The following is a 19622-nucleotide window of genomic DNA, read 5'->3' as shown; positions in this document are numbered from 1 at the left end:
ACTACTCTGTTATGATAAAATTTGGTATATGGAGCATGAGCTACCAGGGCCTGCAGCTCACTGACTCTACGAGCTGAAGTAACTGCCACCAAGAAAATGACCTTCCAGGTCAAGTACTTCAGATGGCATGAATTCAGTGGCTCAAAAGGAGGTTTCATCAGCTGGGTGAGGATGACGTTGAGATCCCATGACACTGCAGGAGGCTTGACAGGGGGCCTTGACAAAAGCAAGCCTCTCATGAATCGAACTACTAAAGGCTCTCCAGAGATGGCTTTACCCTCTACACGATGATGGTAAGCACTAATCGCACTATGGTGATTCCTTACTCAGTTGGTCTTGAGACCAGACTCTGATAAGTGCAGAAGGTATTCAAGCAGGTTCTGTGCAGGGCAAGAACGAGGTTCTAGGGCCTTGCTCTCACACCAGACGACAAACCTCCTCCACTTGAAAAAGTAACTCTTTTTAGTGGAATCCTTTCTAGAGGCAAGCAAGACCCGGGAGACACCCTCAGACAAACCCAACGAAGCAAAATCTACGCCCTCAACATCCAGGCCGTGAGAGCCAGAGACTGAAGGTTGGGGTGCAGAAGCGCTCCGTCGTTCTGCGAAATGAGAGTCGGAAAACACTCCAATCTCCACGGTTCTTCGGAGGACAACTCCAGAAGTAGAGGGAACCAGATCTGACAGGGCCAAAAAGGCGCTATCAGAATCATGGTGCCATGGTCTTGCTTGAGCTTCAGTAAGGTCTTCCCCACCAAAGGTATGGGAGGATAAGCATACAGGAGGCTGGTCCCCCAATGGAGGAGAAAGGCATCCGACGCCAGTCTGCCGTGTGCCTGTAGTCTGGAACAGAACAGAGGCAGCTTGTGGTTGGTCTGAGAGGCGAAAAGGTCCACCGAGGGAGTGCCCCACTCTCGGAAGATCTTGCGTACCACTCTGGAATGGAGCGACCACTCGTGCGGTTGCATGACTCTGCTCAGTCTGTCAGCCAGACTGTTTACGCCTGCCAGGTATGTGGCTTGGAGAAGCATGCCGAACTGGCAGGCCCAACGCCACATCCCGACAGCTTCCTGACACAGGGGGCGAGATCCGGTGCCCCCCTGCTTGTTGATGTAATACATTGCAACCTGATTGTCTGTCCGAATTTGGATAATTTGGTAGGACAGCCGATCTCTGAAGGCCTTCAGTGCGTTCCAGACCGCTCGGAGCTCCAGGAGGTTGATCTGAAGATCCTGTTCCTGGAGGGACCACAGTCCCTGGGTGTGAAGCCCATCGACATGAGCTCCCCACCCCAGGCGAGATGCATCTGTCGTCAGCACCTTCGTGGGCTGCGGAATTTGGAATGGATGTCCCAGGGTCAAATTGGTCCGAAGTGTCCACCAGTGCAGCGAATTGCGGCAACTGAGGGACAGGCGGATGACATCTTCTAGATTCCCGGTGGCTTGGCACCACTGGGAAGCTAGGGTCCATTGAGCAGATCTCATGTGAAGACGAGCCATGGGAGTCACATGAACTGTAGAGGCCATATGACCCAGGAGTCTCAACATCTGCCGAGCTGTGACCTGCTGAGACGCTCTGGTCTGGGAAGCGGACAGGTGGTTGTGGGCCCTCGCTTCGGGAAGAAAGGCCTGAGCCGTCTGTGAATTCAGCAGAGCTCCTATGAATTCCAGAGATTGGACTGGCTGGAGATGGGACTTTGGGTAATTTATCACAAACCCCAGCAGCTCCAGCAGGTGAATAGTGCGCATGGACCGGAGAGCCCCTGCCTCTGAGGTGTTCTTGACCAGCCAATCGTCAAGATACGGGAACACGTGCACTCCCAGCTTGCGTAGATATGCCGCAACCACCACGAGGCACTTCGTGAACACCCGTGGGGCAGAGGCGAGCCCAAAGGGCAGCACACAATACTGAAAGTGCCGTGTCCCCAGGCGGAATCTGAGATACTGCCTGTGGGCTGGCAGTATCGGGATGTGAGTGTAAGCGTCCTTTAAATCCAGGGAACATAGCCAATCGTCTTTCTGAATCATTGGTAGAAGGGTGCCCAAGGAAAGCATCCTGAACTTTTCTTTGACCAGGTATTTGTTCAGGCCTCTCAGGTCTAGGATGGGACGCACCCCCCCTGTTTTCTTTTCCACAAGGAAGTACCTGGAATAGAATCCCTGCCCTTCCTGCCCGGGTGGTACGGGCTCGACCGCATTGGATAAACATCATAACGATGGTAAATTAACGATTGGGGGATTTAAATCACTGTATTCCATTCAATATCATCATTAAGCTGGTCCAAGTAAGCACCATTGAAACCACCTACTTGTTTGACAGATTCATCCTGCTTGTTGATTAAAAAAACAAAATTTTGAGACTGAACACAACTAAAATATATAAGCTTGTTATTTTGAAAAAAGGTATGTTTCTTGATTTTATATGGCAACACAGTACAAATGAGGACAAATTGCAGGAATTCCAGTACAGCCAATGTCAAAAACAAAAAAGATAGTACACATATTAATACAACCAAAAAGTATTTTAAATACAGTAATAGAGAAATTAAAAATTAATATAAGCAGTCTAATAACCCTGCCCCATACTGCAGAGTGGAGAAGTAGCCTAGTGGTTAGTGCAGTGGACTTTGATCCTGGGGAACTGAGTTTGATTCCCACTGCAGCTCCTTGTGATTCTGGGCAAGTCACTTAACCCTCCATTGCCCCGGTACAAAATAAGTACCTGAATATATGTAAACCGCTTTGAATGTAGTTGCAAAAACCTCAGAAAGGCAGTGTATCAAGTCCCATTTCCCTTTCCCTTACTCTTGGGAACAGAATTCTTTTTAGCCCACCATCTGTGGAGAGCACACTGCTAGTTACAATAACTAAGAGGAAGAAGAAAAAAATTAGTAAAAATGAAGACAAACCATCTAACGTGCACCAAGTTGAGTAAGGGTTCTTTTGTTTTTAACAGCCTGCACATTTTCCCTTCTTTACACTCCAAAGGATTATTGGAAATAAATTATATATAAGCAGTTGAAATATTATCTGTTCTTCTTGGGACAAAACGCTCCAAAACCTTAGTGCAAGAGGACCAAATCTGGTGTTAGAGGAAAGCTGGTAAAAAGATTAGACTGAGGGTTTTAGAGAAACAAGTCCCCACAAAATAGCCCAGAGCATTTTTATGGGAGAGGGAATTTCAGCACCTGCAGCATACAAGCTACAGCTGTACCAAATATCATATTTTACTATTCAACCGAATACGAATAATGAAAAAGATTATTTGGCTGAATACAAATAATGAGTATTGAGCTTTAACATAACAAATAGTAAAAGAAGCAGCATGAAATCAGACATCAAATGTTTATTTCAGTAGGGCTTAGTACAGTAGAGCCCTGGATTATTTGTATTTGAATTGAAATCATTATTAGACTGAATATGAAAAATGTATTCAGGGCACTATTTGGGTTGAATCAAATACGAATATTCAGTACAACCCTAATACAAGCATTGAGATACTGAAATTTAGGGAATTGCTTCTTTCAAACTTACATCAGTACAGTCTGAAAGAATTCCATGTTTTTGTACCTTGTTTAAAATAACTTTAGCAGTGTTCTGTAAAAGTAGAAAAAAACCAAGAGAATGTGCTTACCCTGAACAGTAACCCTGCCAAGCTCTGAGAAAACATATCCTTTTTTTCATTTTCCTTTGGCTTTTGCATGACTGCTTCAGTTATTCTCAGCAGTATCTGTAGCATCTGTTCCCTGAACCCCAAAACAGAACATTTCATTTAAAGTCTTTCAACATACATTTATAGTAATTCCACATCCATACAATCAAAAAGCTATATGGCGCCACTTCATATTAAAGAATTCACTATATACAGCAACCATAATATCACATAGACTTTGGCCCTGTTTACTAAGGCATGTTAAGAGTTTTTAATGCACCTACAATTAGCGCACACGCTAACCGTGTAGGCGCCTATAGGAATATTGTAGGCGCGTACACTGTTAACACGCATACATGGTTAACGCGCGTTAAAGACGCTAACGCACCTATAACGCGGCTTTGTAAACTGGCCCCTTTTTGAGAAATATATTCAACTCTCCCACTCTGCCTGCAGACCTGTGGGTTCTTATCTGAGGGACTGGAAGCCAATTTTTAAAAAGGAAGACCCCCCCACGGAGTGTCTTTTTAAAAATTTGCCAATTACCTCAATAGGAGACTTATCACATACTTCGCAAGATTAAAATTACATGGGGGGAAAGCAGGATAAAGTAGACATGAATTTCAAAATCAAATCCTGGCACATATTTTTACTGTCCAAAATTAGGTCTCTCAAAACGACCCAAAATAAGGAATTATCCATATTTATTACTCAAATTTTGAGATGTATTTTGTACTAAATTTTCAATGTTCCTTTGGGAACTTTAGGATAATAAACTTGGATAATTCCTTATTTTGGGCTGTTTTGAGAGACTTTATTTTGGATTGCGATATCAATTTTTGATCTTTTTTTCCTGCCTATTGTGGGTATTTGTATACATATTTTTTACTGGCCAGCCCTCCACCACCACTTTGTCTTCCTTTATGTATGCTGTCAGCAGAACACACACTTTTCCTCACAGAGTGTACAGGGCAGTTTTTAAAATGGTGCTTATCTTCAGGATTTCTTTTAAATCCATCCCATTAAATTAATAGGAACGTATTGGTCTTTCACTGGGGTGGGCAACCTGCAGCCCGTTGCTGAATTTTATACAGTCCACATGATCATTGGAATTATACGCAGAAAATGTCATTAACCAGAGTTCTGGTGATTTTAAATACTGTGTTTCACAAATATTTTCAGAATAGCCACTTTAGCAATTTATTTCTATTGTTTTTAGTTACATTTTTACTTATTTATCACAGGTGGTCTATGGAAATGAATTCTGTACATTTCTGGTTCCAATGTTATATAATGTTGTGGACCTCTCATAGATCTTGGGCTATGCTCTGTATTGAAAGGGAGGTCCTAGAACAGTGTATTGCAAAGATGATTTCAGATGTTAAAGCTGAGAACAAGTGGCTCTTTATGGTTCAAGAAAACATCTGATGAACAATCAGAAAATTCGGAAAGGATGTCAACTCTGATATCACATCTTAAGAAGAGCAGAGTGGTATGGGACAATTTTTTTCTGTACCTATGGATAGTCTTGCTACAGGTCTGTGTACTCACAGACAATCCTACATAACTTATTTCACATTTTCAAATACCATCAAGAAAAATTAATAAAAGGTAACCATTTTCCAGGATGATCAAAAATGGAGAAGGGATAAACTGAGGGGTGTGAAAAATAAACTGAGGGAGATAAGTGTCACATCTGGTGGGCTTGTCCTCATGCTCAAAAGTTTTGGACTAATGCTTTGAAATTTGTTTCAAGCCTAACAGACTATTTATCCCCTGAAAATGGACCATTGTCTTCTACACATTAAGCCGCAGGGAGTGAAGTCTTTCACTCACCACTTGGTCACTCAGGTTTTTGTAGCCAGCAAACTGATGCTGGCTGCTGCGTGGAAACAGCCTGCTTTGCCTGGACTTTGTGTGATTCTGCGCAAGTTGGACTATATCCATCTGATGTCTAAATTAAAAGCCTTGCACACAGGTCACATGTTGACTTATCACATTTGGGACTCTTATGTGCAGTAGTCCTCACATCCTGATCCTTCTCTGCTTGACTTGTAGGTGGGGTTTTGGGGAGGGGGGGTTGAGTTGGGGCTATGGAGGATGTCTTTATGATTTCAGTTATCTTGTTCGTGTCTTTATAACTGGAACCTATCTTGCTGAAGGTATTGTTGCTGTACTTACTATTTTTTGATATGTTTCAATAAACTCTTTGGAAAATTAAAAAAAAAAAAAAAAAAAGACAGAGAAGAACTATCTAGGACGAGGTGAAAGGGATTGAAAGGAGTTGCTGCCTGGGAAAAAAATAATGCTGTGAAAAGCTGGAGATGATAGAAAAGAACTATAAGAGGAAAAGACGCTGAGTGAAGGGAATACAGGCAGGGAGCAGAACTGTTGGGAGAGGATTAGAGGGGGAGACAATTCTGCTGTGAAGAGACAGAAAGGAGCTGTAAAGGGAAGAGAAGCTGGGTGATGGGAACAGGCACTGGGAGCAGTGCTGTGAAAGAAGGATAGAGGGGCTAGGAAGGGATGAAGAGGACTAAGGGCTAGATGCACTAATCAATCATTAGAGCCCTTCCCTTACCAATTCCCTTAGCGAACCGGTAAGGAACAGGCATGCATCAAGGAATAGGAATGCAAATGAGCTGCTCGTTGTAGCTCACTTGCATTCTCTATTCCATCGTTAAACAGTCAGCCAATCGGCCGGTGGAGCATGCGCAGAGCAGCCAAGCGTTATGCTGGCTGCTCTGCGCATGCCAAGGACGTCCTTTATGAACGTCCTTCACTATAAAAAAAACGCCCTCTAAAAAGATGTTCTTCTTACAGGCTACAAGCTAATGTACAGTTCAGAGGCAAGAGAATAAAAAGTAACCTGACGATATGGAGGAGCCTTCCAGTCCAGAAAATCGGGACGTGAGAGGACAAATCAAAACTTTTTGGACATCCCTCCCTCCAGGTCTCTCTCAGCCAATCACAGCGCGTTTAGCTGATACTGGTAACAGTTAAACGCGCTGGGATTGGCTGAGAGAGACCTGGAGCTGATCAGTTATGCTATTACTTACTTGTTCTAGAGTGCTGTACTTTGTTATGCTGTTTTGATAAATGTTCAATAAATAATTCATACAACTTAAAAAACTGGGGGAAAAAATCCCAAGTGCTCGTCCTTTTTTTTTTTTTAACAAAATTATTAGTGGGATTTGAACCCGCCACCTCTGGATTACAAGACCGGTGCTCTAACCAATCGCAGCACGTTTAGCTCAGAGACTTCCAGGTCTCTCAGCTGAGTGAAGCACGGCCAAAAAGGACGTTTTTATTATTCCGGGGTTGAATGATGTCCAAAAAAGAGCTTGCAGCATCGGAGCCTGTTTGATTTTTTTTTTTTTTTTAATAAAGCTTCACTTCAAAAAAAAATAGTCCATTTTGGGCGGCCTCCCCCTCCCCCCCGCAATAATAAAAACGTCCTTTTTGGCCGTGCTTCACTCAGCTGAGAGACCTGGACGTAAGTGAGAGACATCTAAGCAAGTAGAGTTGTAGCCGAGTGTAATCCAGAGGTGGCGGGTTCAAATCCCACTAATAGTTTTGTAAAAAAAAAAAAAAAGGACGAGCACTTGGATTTTTTTTCCACTTTTTTTAAGTTGTATGACGTCTTTATTGAACATTTATCAAAACAGCATCGGAGCCTGTTTGATTTTTTTTTTTTTTAATATAGTGAAGAACGTCCATAAAGGACGCTCCTGACGAGCACTTGGCCATTTTTCTTTTTTCTCCATGTATTTTTCTCTCCATAGCTTGTTCTTTTACATTCTATCATCTCACTTCCTTTAAGACTCATCTTCTCATGCCACTTCTCAGTCTTTTCTCACCTTCATGTCTCTTCTCACCATCATGGAGTGTATGGTCAAAGCGGCTGTAAAGGGAACCATGAATACTGAGAAATTAGGTCTTACCTGATCATTTTCTTTTAGTTAGTCCTTCCCACTATTCCAGTTGTGTCCATCAATCAGCAGGTAGAGATAGAGAACTAAAACTGAGACATATCTCTCTTGGCATCCAGTCCAGATCCTCATTATTTATGTAGAAAGCCGTAAGGATAATAGGATAAACAACCTTAGACAATTCACTAACCTAACACTAACCAGATGAGCAAACGTATGGACCTCTCTCATCTTTGGACAACATGTAGAGAATAATAGATATGCGGGAACCACCATGAAAGATGAGCGTCGTTATTTGGCCCATTACTTCACACCAACTAAACATCTCAGAAACGGACAGACCTGTGGGATGTACAAAAGCAATCCCTAGAGTAGGTGAGATCTTGGAGCCGCCATCGCCCTGAGGACCGAAGCCCCAAAACTGGCTTCTGAGCGCACCGTAACGTCCAACCTGTAGTGCATCGACCACTTTGCTGCCTTGCAAATATCTGATGGAGACAGTCTCCGCCCAGGATATCACTGTACGCCTCATAGAATCAGCCTGCAAGGCCTGAGGAGCCTGCTTCCCTGAAAGCAAATAAACTGATGCGACTAGCAACTGTGAGCTTGAAAGCCTTGAGGCCAAGCCTCTGTTTACCACGAAGCACAGTCTGTGCGATTTGCAAAACTCATTCATGACTTCCAAATATCCGAGGACTCTACGCACATCGAGAAGCTTCAAGAAAGAATACTCAGCCTCTTCATCATCTCTGCAGAAGGACAGAAGCTCCAAACAGATTGGGTAAGATGAAATGCTGATACCACTTTCGAAAGAAAGGAAGGAGCTGTGCGCAGGGAGACCCCCACTTCCAAAAAGCAGAGAAAGGGATCCCAACAAGAGAGCCTGAAGCTCTGAAACCCTATGTGCCGACGCAACAGCCACCAAAAACGCTGTCTTTAGAGTAAGATCTTTCAAGAAGGCCTTCCAGAATGCTTCAAAGGGAAGCCTCTGCAGAGCCCAAAGGACTTCTGGACACAGCATATGAAAGAGATGCCGCAAGCAGCCCGCTGCCCTCAAGAATCAAACAATATCTGGGTGAGCAGCAAGAGACATCTTCTGTAGCTGGCCCTTGAAAACAGGCCAAAGCCACAACCTGAACTTTCAGAGAACCCAATGCCAATCCTTTCTGAAGGCCTGCCTGGAAAACATGGAGCATATTTTTCTGCTAGTTGGTATTTTATAAGAGGTGATTTATGCATGCTCCTGCTGCCTAAAAACTAGATGGTTCCTTATACAATGTGTGCTGAGTCATTTTGAAAAGTTGGTTCCTATGGTAACAGGGTTGTGTATACTGCCCAATTTTCAAAGGAAACCTTCAGAAGCCTGCAAGCCGCCCACAGTGTTTCAGAATTGCAGTACCTCAAAGTGTAAAAATATCCATCAACTTACCAAGTCTTTTTATCCATTGTAAGCTCCATTATCATGCACCTGTAGATGCTTAAAACTGTTTTGCAAGCATCAACTTGCTCTTCCAAAAGTACAGGGACTTCAAAGCAGGGCTCCAACAGAAAAACATTAGCAGAATTGGTCAAAAACACCTAAAAAAAACAAAACAAAACATACTTTTTGAAAAAGATGCATAAGTCAATATATCAACATTTATGTACATGCACTCTTCAGAAATGACATTTCTTATGTTTAATGATGGATTTTTCTGGGGGAAAAAAAGAGAAACACCAAAATTTGGAGGACTTTATGTGTCATTAGTAGTGTGCACTTTTCATGAATGTATGTGCTGTTGGGAAAGAGTGTGCATTCTTTCCAAAAGAGAGCACCCTCTTTGCAAATAGTGTTCAATTTTTCGTAAGAGTATGCATATTTTTCCGACACAGCAGGCTCTCTTAACAGAACATAAGAATGTAAATGCCCAATTGTTTCAATCTTACATTCTTATACCATTATTTTGTTTGCTGATACACTTACAGATTGATTGGGGGGGAGGGGGAAACAGGGGTTAGTATGGCGGGAAATAAGCTTTAGAAGGCAGCTTGGGTCTGGGGTACAGTACAGCTATATCACTTTTTTTTTTTTAACATATTTTATTAAAGGTTTTCAAAATACAACAGAAAAGTATACACAAAAGCAAACAACACATAACAAAAAGAATGAAAAAAAACCAAACAAACAAACCATGGCTTCCAAGTGCAAATACATATACGTTCCAGGACAATACCTAGAGGCCAAGATCAAGTAGTGCTACGAGATGCCTGACAAAATAAGTCTAGGCGAGCCCAGGTCTTCAAGACAGACTGCACTCTGTGATGCTTATGGGCAAGAAGTGCTTCATATTTTCGGATCACACATACGTAACTCCACCATTCGTTATAATTCAGATGCGCATTATTTTTCCAATGTGTAACAATTAAATGCAAAGCGACAGCTAACAGAATATTAAACAGTTTCTTATCTGACTCCGACGATCTGACGAAGAAGGGCAACCTTCGAAAGCTAATCAAGAAATGTATTAAGTTATGTCCAATAAAAAAGGTATCATCTTATTTTCTTTTCCATGTTTTATTTTGTTTGATTTCTATTGATAACCTTAAGAGTGGACTAACACGGCTACTACACTCCTCTACTTATCTGACTCAAGAAGGGAAATAGTAGGGGAAGAGGCACGCAGTATCACAACCTCATAGGAGATTGCTGCAGTCTCAGGCAGATGAAAAATAATACACAATTTCGCCCAAATAAGTCCCCAGTATGCTCTAACGTTTTTGCAGAAAAAAACCATATGCGCCAAGGATCCATCTGTCTCCTGACAAGACCAACATTCGAAGGTAGTAGTCTTAGTAATCCTTGCTACTCGAGCAGGGGTCCAGTAGGCTCGGTGAAATACAAAATATGAGGACTGGGATATCGCCGCTGACCTAGTTGGGCGCATGGAGTCAATCCAAAAGGTGCACCAGTCAAATTCTGACGCATCAAAATGTAAATCTTGTTCCCAGGACTGCCGCAGCCTAGCGACAGTGTCCACGTATAGATTCTGAAGTTTTTTATATAATAGGGATGCCTTCTTACTACCGGAAGCAATGGCGAGGCAGGAAGAGATAAAATCCGAAGGGGCAGTTGTAATAGAAGCGGAGACTTGAAAAGACAAAATATAGTTAGAGATGCCCCTCCATGAATCAGAATCTATTACTGGAACATCATATAAAAACAGACAAAGCATCAGGAGATAACAGATTACCAGCAATGTACAAATGAGACAGCAACCATATACCCTTTCCCATCCACACCACTTTTTGAGACTGCAGGAGAACTGACTGAAAACCAGAGGTATACCAGAGAGAAACTTCCTCCAACGATGCGGCGCGAATTCCAAGACCAGCTCTAAACGTACGGATATCACTTTGATCACTTTTTTTTTCATGTAGAATTGAGATGGTATGTGCTGCCCCCCCCCCCCCCCCCAAAAGACCTAAATAAATAAATATACTCTTTCCCTTCCTGCCTAGCTCTGATTGTACAGAGGATAGGTTTTTCTAACTGCTTCTTGTCCTACACCCTGCTAACTCTTGCTGCAGCATTCTAACTTTGTGGACAGGTTCTCCCAGCCCTAGACAAAAAGAAAAAAAAAAAATAAGCAGTCTTCCAACTGGATTTAAATTTGCATTTTACATTGATGAAACTGCTATAATTATTGGGAATATTTAGATTTACAAAATGAAAGTTATATTCTAGCTGAATTTTATTGTTGAATCAAACAAATTGTTTTATCAGACTATATCTTTGCTGGTCACACCTAAAGAACTTTTTTTGATACAGCAATTAGCTGACTCATTGGGACTTATAGTCCCACCCTCCCCAGGGTTTTCCAATCGTATATAGACAAACCAAAAATCACTAACTTTACTCTTCAGTGGGTGCCCACCTGGACAGCAGTGACCATCAAACAGTTTTGTTTAATATGACAGCTGAAGTGGAGGGTGGCCACTCAAAACTCGAAGTCCTGGATTTCAAGCATGCTGACTTTAGTAAAATGGGGGAATACCTGAGGAAGGAGCTGATGGGCTGGGAGGACGAACGAGAAGTAGAAGGACAGTTGTACAGGTTGAAAGAAGCTATAAATATGGCCACAAACCTTTATGTAAGGAGAGTAAATAAAAGCAAGAGAAAAAGGAGACCGATATGGTTCTCCAAGCAAGTGGCTGAGAAAATAAAGGCTAAAGAGTTGGCGTTCCTGAAATACAAAAAAGAAGAGGAACACGGAGAGGAATACCGGATGCAACTGAAAGAAGCCAAGAGAGAGATACGTCTGGTGGTTGGGAGGCAGGGCTAGTGCTGGGCAGACTTCTATGGTCTGTGCCCTGAAAATGGCAGATACAAATCAAGGTAAGGTATACAAAAAAAGTAGTTTATCTTGTTGGGCAGACTGGATGGACCGTACAGGTCTTTCTCTGCCGTCATCTACTATGTTACTATGTTCAGTCATACACAGGCAATCTTGCAGACTGTTAACCCTATCATAGTACACCTGTTCATACCCATTCCAACCACTTAAGATGACTTTTATTCTCTGTAATAATTGTGGTGCTTTAGTTCCAAGGCAAACCATCTGGAGACTTAAGGCTTGTCCTATCTGTTTTCAGCTTGCTAGTTTAAAACAGGAGCTCAGCAAACTAAAACAGGAACTGGATGCACTTAAAGCAGCTTCTGTCACTGCACAGAATCACACCAACTTCTCACCACTGCCTCAAAGGATAAAACCACCTAAGAATTGATGGTTCACAGTAGGCTCAGGCAGACTATGACATGTGGCACAGAAGCATCCGCCCTCACAAGTGTTGCCCCTACAGAATTCTTTTGCTCCATTACACCACTGTGATGCCCCTGAAAATAGAACTGAGGCGGAACAAAAAGCAATGAAGGTGGAACAAAAAGCAACAAAGGTGCCCAAAAAGACAAGAAACCCCCAAAGCACTAATATTGAAACTCATATCAGGAAACTGTTGCTACTAGGGGATTCCATTATCAGAGGCATTAACTTTGAAACATAGTTCAAGGGGCCATGCAAAGTGAAATGGCTTCCACACTCCTCTGTTACCAGGAGTACCAAGCAAATAATGACTATAATCAGAGAAAAAAGTCAACTGTTGTTGTTATCCACCTTGGAACAAATTACCTATTCAGTAATACCCCACTCCCAGCGCAGAGAGCTTTTCAGGAGCTGGGGGAGGGGTTAAAACCTTTGGTACAAACAATAGCTTTTTCTGAAGTACTACCTACCTTTGGAAAGGGAGAGAAAAGATTGTGAAGTACTGAAAATTTCAATAGCTGGCTCAAAGACTGGTGTCACCAAGAAGGTTTTAGGTACATAGGAGAATGAGGCAATATATGGAAAAACAAAAGACTATATTGTAATGATGGGCTGCATCTCACTGTGGCAGGAAAAAATTCTTGGTGGAGAAATTTAGATAATATGTTTCTAGGCATTTAAACTAGAAAGTGGGGTGGCATATGGAGGCAGGTCACTTCAAGTGGTCACCCCCAACTAAAGCTAAAGACAAGATGTGACAGTAGAAAAGAAAGTAAGGAAAACAATCTTAGCAAATCACCTCTTACCAACACAGCAGGAAGTGAGACTAAACAAAAAACTAAACAGAAGACAAAACTGCCACTGAAATGTAGATGGGAAGCAATGACCACAAATGCTCGCAGTCTAAGTAACAAAGTTCATTATCTGAAAGCCCTGATGTTAGAGGCAGACTTAGACATTGTTCCAATCACGGAGACATGGTTCAATGATTTCCATGAATGGGATGCAAACATACCAGGTTATAATTTATTTAGGAAGGATAGAGATGGTCTTAAAGGTGGAGGAGTAGCTCTGTATGTCAGAAACAATATCACAGCAACTGAAATGACAGGGGCCTAAGGAAAGGAAGAAGCGATATGGATCACCTTAAAAAGAGATAATGGAACCTCTGTCCACATGGGTGTTCTCTACAGACCTCCAACACAATCGGAGAAACTAGATAAAAGTTGGCTACAGATATCCAAAAGTTAGGAAAGAAAAGAGAGGTGCTGTTGCTGGGATATTTCAAATCTGCCAGATGCAGATTGGAAAAATCCATCTGTGGAATCAGAAAGAAGTAGAGAGATCGTGGATGCTTTTCAAAGTGCTCTGCTCAGACAAATGGTGACAGAACCCATGAAGGAGGGAGCGACGCTGGATCTGGTGCTCACAAATGGGGAAAGTGTGTCAAATGTCTGAGTGGGTGCCCACCTGGGCAGAAGTGACCATACAGTTTGGTTTGATACAACAGCTGAAGTGGAGGGCAGCCACTCAAAGTCCTGCATTTCAAGCATGCTGACTTCAGTAAAATGGGGAATACTTGAGGAAGGAGCTGATGGACTGGGAGGACATAGGGGAAGTGGAAGGGCAGTGGTCCAAGTTGAAAAAGCTATAAATATGGCTACTAACCTTTATGTAAGGAGAGTAAATAAAAGCAAGAGAAAAAGGAAACCAATATGGTTCTCCAAGCAAGTGGCTGAGAAAATAAAGGCTAAAGAGTTGGCATTCATGAAATACAGAAAAACTCAAGAAGAAGAACACAGTGAGGAGATACGCCAGGCAAAACCACAAGCGGAAGAACAAATGGCTAGAAATGTAAGGAGGGGCGACAAAAATTTCTTCAGCTATATTAATGAAAGGAGGAAGACTAAAAATGGAATTGTGAAACTGAAAGATGCTGCGAACCGCTATGTGGATCTCCAGATCTTGTGTTTGGGCTGGGGGCGGGGCCTGTCAAACAGCTTCTGTGGGAGGATTGTGCCTTGGGCACATGCCCAGACAAAATCCTCCCAGAGAAGTACCCCTATGATCAGAGCTAAGAGCGCACATAAATTTGATCACAGAGGCGTTATAGCCTGCATTGTTCCAGCACTATTTTTAGAGCGCTGTTTGGAACAGCGCAGGGCTTCTGATCAGTGGCCCATGCTGATAAAGTAATCTGCAAATGGAAGAAAAAAATAGCTAATACAGTAAAGTAGGGGGCAGAAGACTATTTTTTAAATATGCTAGTAACAGGAGGAAGTGGAAAAGTTGCACTGTGAGACTCAAGAGTGAAGGAGAAGAATATACAGAGACTGCTGAGAATAAAGCAGAATTATTTTTAAAAGGCCATTTTTGTTCTAGTTTCCTGATGAAGGGCCGAGAGTATAGCTCAGAAAAACACAAATAAGAATGGAAGCAAAGTAGACAAACAATTGGAAGCTAAATTGGAGTGGAGGAGTGGCCTAGTGGTTAGAGCTCCGGTCTTGAAATCCAGAGGTGGCCGGTTCAAATCCTACTGAAGCTCCTTGTGATCTTGGGCAAGTCAGTCACTTAACCCTCCATTGCCTCTGGTACAAACTTAGAATGTGAGCCCTCCTGGGACAGAGAAATACCCAGTGTACCTGAATGTAACTTGCCTTGAGCTACTACTGAAAAAGATGTGAGCAAAAATCCAAATAAATAAAATAAAAATAAATGTAGACAAAGTGATGGGGCTGGCCAGGCTAGATCCAAATGTACTTTTCAACATTTCTTTAGAGCTGAGAAATAGTTCCAGAAGTCTAGAAATAGGTAGGAGTGGATCTCTCCATAAAAGAAGAGCTAAGGAGGAGGTAAAGGACTACAGACCAGTTAGTCTAACTTCTGTGGTGTGTAACTTATTGAAAACATGCCAAACACAGACTAGGGCAGTTCTTGGAGTTCAGTGGATTACAAGATCCAATGCAAGCATTGTTTTACTAGAAGTGGGTCTTGTCAGACAAATCTGGCCAGTCCTAGACATGGTGTACTTACATTTCAGCAAAGCCTTTGGCAATGTTCCACATAGGTGACAAATAAATTGATAGCCCTTTGTATGGGCCCTAAAGTGTAATTAGAAACTAGCCGAGTGGAAGGCAACAAAGAGTAGTGGTAAATGGAGACCATTCTGAGAATAAGGATGTTACCAGTGGTGTGCTGCAGAGCTAATTCCTTCTTTATAACTTTTTGTATGTGATATTCCTTTAGGGTTATTGGGAAAGTTTTGCCTCCTTATAGGATAAAAGATCTTCAACCCAAGGTGGTGTGAATTAACATGAGGAAGGACCTAGCAAAGCTTAAAGAATCGTCTAGAATTTAGCAGATAAGATATAATGCTAAAAAAATAAAAATAAAAAAAATGTAGAGTCATGCTTTTAAGGCTGCAAAAACTTGAGAGAGTGATATGGTATGGGGTTAAATGTTTCTGTGCACAAAAGAAGAGAAGGACCACTGGGGGGGAGGGGGTTTATTGTATCTGATGATCTTAAGGTGGCCATTCAGGTAGAAAAGGTGACAGCAAAAGGCAGAAATAGGAAGAAGAATGTCCAGCAGCAAAAAGGAGGTAATAGTGCCTCTGGATATGTCTTTGGTGAGACCTCCTGTTCTAATTGAACTTCTTGAGAAAACACAAGTTAGATAGAAAGGTTCACAAAATAGCTGAAAGAAGGAAAGGCTTTCTTTCTGAGATGACAAAGTAAGTAAGAGACAGGTCTAGAATGATGCAAAGATTATATCAGGCCTGTTGTTTACCTTTTGATATTATTTTGCTAAGAGCAGTGGCGTACCTAGGGTAGTTGACACCCGGGGCCGGTCATTTTTTAACACCACCCCCCCCCCCCCCCAAAAAAAAAAAAAATCCAATACTAGGCATGCCGAGAATACAAAACACTCAGGACCTATACAGCAATTCTACCATACCATAAGCAGTCATTTCTACGAGTCACACAAGGAAAAGGAAAGCATCTTAAACACTACAGTGAGCACTAGAACATCAATTCACCTATTGTAAAACGAAACCAGACAGAATAGTACAGATCGTAGATCCTGCACAGTCAATGCCAACTGAAAGCCATGTCTTTTTCACAAACACAGATACATCCTAATCCACTATAGAATAAGTAATCATAAACTTTCTATTTAGACAAAAACTAAACTGAACCCCCAAGATGCCAGACTCTGCATACAATGCAACACCACAGAAACAGAAACTGTCCCCTAGTACTGTGCAAAATATAAAGACAGCAGATGTAAATTTGAAAAAAAACTAACAAGTACCAATCACCACTTTACAAATTAACAAATAGAAATAAAACAAATATAGAAAGTAAAATAATACCATTTTATTGGACTAATACATTTAGCTTTCAGAGGCCAAAACCTCCGTCCTTGGGTCAGTACAGTATAGTGCTGTTACAGTATCCTATCCTGACCTGAGGAAGGGGGTTTTGTTCTCCGAAAGTTAGTCAAAATGTATTAAAATTAGTCCAATAAAAAGATTACCTTGTTTACATGTTCTATTATAAACATTTATTAACACAGTTACAATACTACTTTATCCTAAAGCAAAAAACAAAAATATATATTTTATTTAGTTTGTTGTCTCTGGTTTCTGCTTTCCTCATCTTCTTTTCACCATCTTCCTTCCATCTAGCATCTGTCTTCGTTCTCTGCCATCCAGTGTCAGCCCTCTCTGCTGTCCCCTCCATCCAATGTCGGCCCTCTCTCCCTGCCCCTTCCATCCACATCTGCCCTCTATCTCTGCCCCTTCCATTCACTGTCTGCCCTTTCCATTCCATCCACTCCACTGTCTGCCCTTTCTCTCTGCCCCTTCAATCCACCATTTGCCCTCCCTCTCGCTCCCCCTTCCATCTAGGATCTGTCCCCTCTCTCTCTGCCCCTTTTTTCAGCCCCCAGTTCCAGCACCCTTCTCCCCTCTGAACACCCCCACCCCAGTCCCCTTCTCCCCTCCCCTTCTCCTGTCTGAGACCCCCACCCCAGTCCCCTTCTCCCCTCCCCCTCCCCTGTCTGAGACCCCCACCCCAGTCCCCTTCTCCCCTCCCCGTCTCCCATCTGAGATCCCCAAACCAGCCCCTTCTCCCCTCCCCCTCCCCTGTCTGAGACCCCCACCCCAGTCCCCTTCTCCCCTCCCCGTCTCCCATCTGAGATCCCCACCCCAGTCCCCTTCTCCCCTCCCCTTCCCTTCTCCCATCTGAGATCCCCACTCCAGTCCCCTTCTCCCCTCCCCCTCCCCTGTCTGAGACCCCCACCCCAGTCCCCTTCTCCCCTCCCCTTCTCAGACAGGGGAGGGGAGAAGGGGACTGGGGTGGGGGTCTCAGACAGGGGAGGGGGAGGGGAGAGGGGGACTGGAGTGGGGATCTTAGATGGGAGAAGGGAAGGGGAGGGGAGAAGGGGACTGGGGTGGGGATCTCAGATGGGAGACGGGGAGGGGAGAAGGGGACTGGGGTGGGGGTCTGAGATCCCCAGTCCAGTCCCCTTCTCCCCTCCCCCTCCCCTGTCTGAGACCCCCACCCCAGTCCCCTTCTCCCCTCCCCGTCTCCCATCTGAGATCCCCCAGTCCCCTTCTCCCCTCCCCCTCCCCTGTCTGAGATCCCCACCCCAGTCCCCTTCTCCCCTCCCCTTTCCCCCCCTGAACACCCCCACCCAGTCCCCTTCTCCCCTCCCCTTCCCTTCTCCCGTCTGAGACCCCCACCCCAGTCCCCTTCTCCCCTCCCCCTCCCGTCTGAGACCCCCACCCCAGTCCCCTTCTCCCCTCCCCTTTTCCCCTCTGAACACCCCCACCCCAGTCCCCTTCTCCCCTCCTCCCGTCTGAGATCCCCACTCCAGTCCCCTTCTCCCCTCCCCTGTCTGAGACCCCCACCCCAGTCCCCTTCTCCCCTCCCCTGTCTGAGATCCCCACCCGAGTCCCTTTCGCCCCTCTACTTCCCCACCTCAGTCCCGTTCTCACTACTGTCTGAATCGGCGAAGCAGCATCGCAGGCAGCGCCTCGTCTGCCCTGCTGCTTGTAAAAAAATCAAATCTCCTTCTCCTCGTCTTGACGTCGACTCGGGCCTTCCAATCAATCACTATGTCCCGCCCGGCGCCCGCCCTCGCGGAAGTTACCTTAGAGGAGGGCGGGATATAGTGATTGATTGGAAGGCCCGAGTCGACGTCAAGACGTCAAGACGAGGAGAAGGAGAGATTTGATTTTTTCACAAGCAGGGCAGACGAGGCGCTGCCTGCGATACTGCTTCGCCGATTTTTGTTTAAAGGAGGCGGCGGGAGCGGAGCACCCCCCCCCCACCCCCACCCACTGGCACCCGGGGCGGACCCCCCCCCCCCTTGGTACGCCACTGGCTAAGAGTACAATATTTAAATTGTAATAGATATTGTCTAAAATGTTTAAGAAGAACAGTGTCATGGAATTTAAAAAAAAACATATTTGGTTCAGGAATATCACTGAACTGAAACTTAAGCACAATAAGCTCGGGACAGCTATGGGTCAGAAAGACCCAGTGAAGGAAGGGGGCAGTGGTGTAGCATCAGTTGAACAACCAATCATACATGCACAAATCCAAAAGAGCAGTATGCGCTAGGGTGTGAGAAACTGACATGCACAGAACAGGAGAGACCCCTTTGGGTGATAAGTGTCTGAGGATCTCAAGGCTGCGAAACAATGTGACAAAGCAGTGGCTGTTGCCCGAAGAATGCTAGGCTGCATAAAGAGAGGCATAACCAGCAGTAGAAAAGAGGTGTTGATGCCCCTGTACAAGTCACTGGTGAGGCCCCACTTGGAGCATTCTGTACAGTTTTGGAGGCCATATCTCTTCAAGGACATAAAAAGACTTGGTGATTCAGGGAAGGCAACAAAAATGGTACAGAGTTTGTGCCATAAAACATATGAGAAGAGACTGGAGGACTTGAATATGTATACACTAGAGAAATAGAGAAAGAAGTGATATGATACAGACATTTAAGTTCTTGAAAAGTATTAATATACAAACCTCTTCCAGAGAAGTAGGGGTGGTAGAAATAGAGGACATGAATAGAGGTTGCAGGGAGGTAGGGTTAGGAGTAACGTCGGGAAATACTTGGACACCTGGATTGCCCTTCCAGAAGAGGTGGTAGAATCAAAACCAGTGAGCAAATTCAAAAATTCGAGGGATAGACACAGAGGATGGCTAAATAAAAAGAGGATGGAAACA

The 19622-nt window shown here is 43.8% G+C and overlaps 1 protein-coding gene across 1 annotated transcript in view; it reads right to left on the bottom strand.

Moving 5' to 3' along the window:
* The window catches only part of RALGAPA2 (Ral GTPase activating protein catalytic alpha subunit 2), an 898249-nt gene that overhangs the window by 758339 nt on the left and 120288 nt on the right, over positions 1-19622 (bottom strand). The window contains 2 exon segments of the mRNA XM_030196220.1: positions 3633-3744; positions 9012-9160. Of these exon segments, the coding sequence (XP_030052080.1) occupies positions 3633-3744; positions 9012-9160 (261 nt within the window).

The sequence above is a fragment of the Microcaecilia unicolor genome, chromosome 3 (assembly GCF_901765095.1).
Source record: "Microcaecilia unicolor chromosome 3, aMicUni1.1, whole genome shotgun sequence".
NCBI lineage: Eukaryota > Metazoa > Chordata > Amphibia > Gymnophiona > Siphonopidae > Microcaecilia > Microcaecilia unicolor.
The sequence above is the reverse complement of the archived record's forward strand: the minus strand, read 5'-3'. Positions and strand labels throughout refer to the sequence as shown.